Genomic DNA, 6,939 nt, shown 5'->3' on the forward strand with positions numbered 1-6,939 from the left:
CGGATAGAGACAAACATTGTATGAAAATTGTACCACTTGATGAGATCTATAACTTTGTAGTTGAATCTTTTTTAATTTGAGATCATTTACATGCCCAAATAATGGATCAAAATGTTAAACAATAAGAGTTAAAAGGAATAAAAGTTCCCTTTGTGTGCAGATACATGGTGTAGGTGGGATGGTAAAGAGGTATCGTGAGAGGAGGGAGGCCGTGAGTTCGAAGGTGGATAGAGCATGTGCAACCGCGAGGGGTAGCTCGGGGGTGGCCTCCAGCCTAAAAAATACTTTTGCGTGTTTTATTTATGAATTCATATTTATAGATGGCTATTGAGCCAGCACGGATGAGTTGCTCTTCAATAGTGATAGATGGCTACAAGCTCGCACAGGGGAAGTAGCTAACAGCCAGTGGTTTAACACACCGTTTGGAGCTTCACAAAGTTTTTGCTAGTGTGTAAGCTCTACGGGTTATTATTCACAACTAGACTTATAACATTTCCCAATAGATTTTCTACAAGTGACCAAACGATTTTTAGTATACTTAGATAAACATCTACAATAACTCACTATAAGGGATCTTCCTATCTATAACAAATCGAAATGCGTCATAAACACATTTTTTGCGTCATAAATCGTGATTTATGACGCTCGTACGATGAATATCATTCATCACTAATCGAGTATTGTAAACTGTGACTTTCCTTAATTATTTCCGTGTGTCACTAAGATTATGATAATTACAGAACATCAATGAAAACGTCAAAAACTAGCTCCTGCGTAGCAAGCCACGTGCTGGACCACAGTCCGATGTGGCGTAACAATTGTGACGAAATATTTCGTTATGACTTAATTTAGATCCAATTCTTGTTGAACCGAGCCTAATATTTGTTGTCGTCATAACTTGATTTAGGCCCAATTGTCATAGACCGGAAGATTTCTTGTAGTGACCGTGGAGAATGGGTTTATTAAGAGTTATGTTGTTGGTGAACTATTGGGGAAGATGCAAATTATTCTAGAAAATTTTTCGGCCACCTAAGGAAAAATAATTAAAAACACTAAAACTGTTCGCTACTCATACAAATTAAAACAATCAGGAAAGTTTGTGATTGAGTGATTTATATATTAGGAATATAATATTGTGATTTTTTGTTTGACGAGGAGCTCATAATTTTCTTTTTGTAAACCAGACCATCATGGCAGCATCCCATCAACAAGCTCACTGATATATCTCTATATAACGTTATTCATAAAGGTTTATTTGCTACTCCCTCCGTAGCAAGATACATATGTCTAGATCCATACCAAAACCTATGCCTCTAGAAAAGCTAAAATGAATAGTAATTTGGACCGGAGGGAGTAAGACTTAAGGGGACGGGGAACCTGGAAACTTATAAATATCAAACGTGTTGCTATGGTAGAAAGAAATTGGCAAAGAAAGGAAGCAAGTGTAGCTTGCATTTCTTTTTCTAATAAGAGACCATGAAATGTGGTAAGGAATTGCAATAATATACGTATGTAAAGGGGCTGGTAAGTGTTGAGAAGCACATAAATAATTGTTTAATTTAGTACGGAAGTACTCTATTTGCAAATGAAATTAATTTTGATATGATATAATAAATTTATATGGGAGTGAGCAGCATATTGCCCCCACATGATGAGTATTGGAAGTATGTAGGAAAACAACAGATGACCACTCCGTCGGTTCGTCCTCACTACTGTCTGCTTGTGATCTTGATGATTAGCTCAAGCAATGCAAGCAAACCTAACTTGCTAATCAGGATTGTATTCGTACAACAATTATATATGAAGGTATATAAAACAAACTTTTTTTTTAATCTGGACTCCGATGAAATATGGCTAACCGCATCAAATTCCACATGCATGCATTAACCAAAACTGATCGATTTTAGGGATGAAATGCTAGAACAGAAGTTTGTGGCTAACAAACCAAAATAAAATGAAAATAAACAAACAAGCTAGCGAGGAAAATGTTTGAGTCAGTACAAAGTTCTCCATGCTGAAGGTATATGCATGTATGCTAGAGGCAAAATCAGGAAGCATAAGTTGATCAAGGATCTAAATGAACACAACAACAGCAATAGAGGAAGACTGTATGAGCTATGTAGTATTGATTATCATTTTGACAAGACAAAGAAGAAACCTCCCACATGTTGCTAAAACAAGAACAACAGTTGAAATTGAAAGAGAGAAATTTATATCTAAAGTAGCTCTTTGGCCAAAAAATGTATGATCCGGTAGCACAAGAAAGGAAATGAGAAAAAAAAGGGAGAGAAACAAGCAATCAACAATCCAGCAGGAGTAGCTAGCGATACATTCAAAAGACCAAACAAATTGATCTCCTTTAGTTTGCATGCACAAGTATGTACTGGCTCTGTGTATCATGTAACTTTTGGAGTGGTCCCAAGCCTTAACTCTAGATCTACTTCATGTTGATCCACAAGCAGAAGGGAACTAGAGCTAGGGCTTGGGATTGTTGCTTGTGGTACCTTTGCATCATGATCAACTCCTCCTTGTAGCCCCTGTGATGATTCACATGCTGTAACCTCCGCCACTGGCTGCACAAAGATCAGAAGCGCCGCCGCGGAGGGATGATCCAAACGCCTCCTCTTTGTCCTCGCTGACTCCTCGCCGTTGTTATCAGCAAGATCGCAGTGATCTTCTCTCATCTCCACGGGGGCTGCTGGCATCGACATGAGGAGCTTGTTCTTGCTCTCCTTGATAATGGTTGATAAGTAGGAAGTAGCAGGAGGAGTCGTGGTGTTCTTCGCACCCCCCTTGTTGGCTGCTGAGCCGGCGGCAGTACCTGCTGCGTTAGTCGCCGCCGTTGTAGTGCTAGGGCTAGAGGCGGCCCTGTACAGGAGAGCCCCTTCCTGTGGCTGATCATTGGGGGCGTCGGGGGATGAGCCCCCCTGCCGGAGAAGAGCTCGGTCACGGCGATGGACGTTCATGTGGCCACCGAGCGCCTGCGCCGACCGGAACTCGCGCTGGCAGAAGGTGCACGAGTAGGAGCGCGGCGGCCACACGCAGCCGCCGAGGTGCGCCGCCGCATCGCGCTCGAAAGCCTGTTCCTCCCACGACGGCTCGCCGCCGGCGGCCGCAGCTGCCGCCCAAGCAGTGATGGGGCTCGCTGTGCTGCTGCTGCTGGTGCTTCTCCTTGCTCCCCACATGCCCCAGTAACTGCCTATTCTATCCATGGCGATGGAGGAGTTCATGGGCGCGCTAGCTGGTGATTGAGCTATCTGTTTGTAAGTTTGTTGTTGCAAACTTGCAATCAAGGCATGCAAGTAGTAGATCACAGACCAGAAGATAGGATGTGTGTACCTATTTGCTATATATGTGCAAGAATCAAGAAAGCAAATTGGAGCTGGAATAGTGAACAAGAAAAGGAAGAGGGGGAAGAGAAGAGCTAAGGGTGATGCTGGGGATGAATTGGAGATGAGTAATTTGTATGATTAGATAGATGACTAGTCCTCTCACGCCCTGCTGTTTAGGAATTGGTGGGTGGGTGTGCCTTTTTGTTTTCTTCTATCTCTGATTTTTATTTAATTCAGATGTAAAGCAATGGATAGTATAATCTTTCGGGCACACACACATAGTGCTGCTGCGTCTGTGCTAGTGTACGTTTGTGTATCTTTTGTCATCGTTGTTAATTAATAAGCTAGGCATCTTGTTAATCAAGAGGTAATTTATTTGTTCTGTGTACCTAGCAGTGAAGACAAGACATACATGCACGGAATGAGCTCAATTTGTCGCTCCTTCTAAACAAAGCTTTAATTTCTGGAATGCATGTACACATTACCACTTGGTCTTGAATTGATCAGATGCTGCCCTGCACAGTTCGCCGATCCTATCCGCATGCTAGTCCTCTGTGTTAGTTCAATAATGGTGCTTCCACATATTTTATCATTCAATTCGGACGCATATTGCAAGAATATGGAGAAGAATAGTGACATTCTAATTCTAGGGGGGTGGGCTAGACAATCAAACAGGGTTCTCCGTCCGTGGTAGGTGCCCCTATTTTTTTGCCTCTAATAAAGGAAGTAATCGAATGTTAGGGCATGTTTTGTTTTCGCTTAACATTTTCATGTATATATATTAGCTAGCTTATGAGCGCCTCCATTTCAAGTTAAGTTGCATAACGATGATCTATCCTTTTGTAGCCACCGGAAGAGTCGTACACTGCGGAATCTTAGGGGGTGTTTGGATAGCTCCCGCTAAACTTTACAACCTATCACATCAGATGTTTCATACTAATTAGGAGTATTAAACATTGTCTAATTACAAAATTAATTGCAAAGATGGAGTCTAATTTGCGAGATGAATATATTAAACCTAATTAGTCCATGATTTGACAATATGGTACTACAGTAACCGTTTGCTAATGATAGATTAATTAGCCTTAATAGATTCATCTCGCGAATTAGACTCATCTATGCAATTAGTTTTGTAATTAGCTCATGTTTAGTCCTCATAATTAGCATTCGAATATCCGATGTGACCCTGCTAAAGTTTGCCACCTCGTATCCAAACACCCCCTTAATTGATCTGATGTATCAATTAATTGGAGCAGTTTGCCACCTCGTATCCAAACACCCCCTTAATTGATCTGATGTATCAATTAATTGGATGAACCAGCACTTCTAGGAAAATGACCTTTTGTCCAACGTGTTAGTACCAACGCGTTAGTACCGGTCAAATTTGGATCTGGTAATAATGCTGGTATCCCCCGGATACCCTTTAGAACTGAATTGTGTTACCACCCGGTACAACTAAAGCCTCGATGAGCATTAGTACCAGGTAGTGTTACGATCCTATATTAAAAAATCCTCCATGGGTTACTTCTAAAGGAAAAAATTTCTAACCAAATCACATGTGTTGTGTTGGTGAGATGGTAAAGAAACCTCGTCCGAGGCTTGAGGTCCCGTATTTGAATCCCTTGCATGTGCGTAAAAATCATGTGACTTTTTGCCTTGTGACTTTGCGCATGTGTGCGAGCCTCTCGGCAGTTCAAAATATTTTTTCTTTATTTTTTTGAAACCATACTGATTTCTCGACTAGTACTAAATATCAATAGTAGTGCAGTAGCTCCCTCCGTTTGAAATTGTAGGTTGTTTTAGTTTTTCTAAGTTCATAGATTTTACTATGAATCTAGACATAGGCATAGACATAGGGTATCTAAATGCATAGCAAACATTATGAATCTAGAAATACCAAAACAATCTATAATTTGGAATGGAAGGACTACTTCCCAAATTAACTTGAATCTGAACACTAGTAGAGAACTCACCTTCCATGCGCCCCCTTTTGTCCCGGTTTAAAGTTGGCCCGGGATAAAAGGTTCACCAACCAGGACTAAAGGTCGGTCCCTGGCGGGAGGCTCACCAACCTGAACCTTTTATCCCGGTTGCAAAGGCTAGTGGAAAAAAAAGACCCTAAAAGGCCTTTTATCCCCTTTAATTTTGTCTCGATTGGTTTATCCCGAATGAATTTTTAGAAGATTTGCACCCTACCAACCGGGACTAATACTGAGGTCTCTACCAGTGGAATGTCAAAGACCGAGGATGGTTAACTAAAAGTTTCAATCTTTTCCTTCATATTAAAGTCTAGAACCACCGTCCGCATCCACCCAAATTATTGTCAGTGCAGTGGTTTATTTTCAGCATGAAGATGGGCCTAAGGAGTTGAAAGCTTCAGATTGTACGATCGATGTCAAAGCTCCGGTCCTTGGCGATTGATCGGCAGGCAAAAGTATCCAATATTCTCTGACGCGATTATAAGAGCATGAACTTCTAAACATATTATTAACTGATGATTTGCTAGCGATATGGAGTGGACCTATCAATAATTTTTTTCTAAAATATAGTAGAGACACACACGCTCGCAAACATATGCCCATGCTCATCCCGCACACTTACACAACTTACCATATATATGAACATCTTTAGAAGATAGAGCCGCGGCATATATTACCATCGAAGAAGTCACCCAGGCATCTCGCTAAAACCAGGTGGTGGGCAGGCTTCACGAAACACACAGGTTGATGGGCTTCGAGTATTCCCGTGTATACATTTGATTTGTCTTTGACTAGAGTTGAAGCCTTTGGTGAATTTTTCCAGTGTATCACAGATATTCTCCATTATTTGCTAATCGATCAATCACAAACATAAACAATTATCACTTGTGAAGGAGCTAATAATATAACCAAGATGCACATCACTGATGTAACATGTGGAATGATTGTGTCAATTAGTCATCTCATGCTTTGCCGTGTCTCCATATATCTCTGACAGAAACTTCGATAGTTTCAGTACATACAATACAAAATCCAATCATGCCCCCAGCCTAATTTCAAGAAGGAATAATATCTGGATAACTTCATCACATATCAGAGGCCATGCATATTACCAATTAAATTTAGCATATTTTTGTATATGGATGGGATTCCAGTGCGAGTCGGTTTCATCCGTGTTGGTTATTGGGCTGGCACAATGGAGCCGACGCGGATGAGAGGTGGATATCCGTGCCGGCATCAACACCAACATGGACGAAGATTATTTCTGCCGGCTTCAATTGTGAGCTGACATGGATAACTGAGTAATCCTACCGGCTTCAATTGTGAGCTGACATGGATAACTAAGTAATCCTACTGACTCTAATTGTGGCTCGCCATGGTTGTTAGTGTATTACTACTGGTGCTCGTTTTGGCTAGCATGCCGGTGTTTAGACCCGGCAACTTACCGAGGGGTGCCCGAGATAGTATTTTGCCTACTAGGGCTCGTCAAGATCAGGAAACTCGAATGTAAACGAAGACACACAATTTAGAGAGATTCGGGCTGTTAGATTGCGTAATACCCTAAGTCCGATCCTGTGTGTTGGTTGGATTGAATCGCTTTGGAGGGAGTCCCTGCCTCGCCTTATATT

At 41.4% G+C, this 6,939-nt stretch overlaps 1 protein-coding gene across 1 annotated transcript; it reads right to left on the reverse strand.

Moving 5' to 3' along the window:
• Positions 1–2,096: 2,096 nt before the first annotated feature.
• Positions 2,097–3,495, reverse strand: LOC117866864 (uncharacterized). Its single transcript, XM_034751154.2, has one exon. The coding sequence runs from the start codon at positions 3,228–3,230 to the stop codon at positions 2,397–2,399; it is 834 nt and encodes a 277-aa protein (XP_034607045.1). The 5' UTR covers positions 3,231–3,495; the 3' UTR covers positions 2,097–2,396.
• Positions 3,496–6,939: the final 3,444 nt, after the last annotated feature.

Source organism: Setaria viridis, chromosome 8, assembly GCF_005286985.2.
Source record: "Setaria viridis chromosome 8, Setaria_viridis_v4.0, whole genome shotgun sequence".
In the NCBI taxonomy this organism is placed as follows: domain Eukaryota; kingdom Viridiplantae; phylum Streptophyta; class Magnoliopsida; order Poales; family Poaceae; genus Setaria; species Setaria viridis.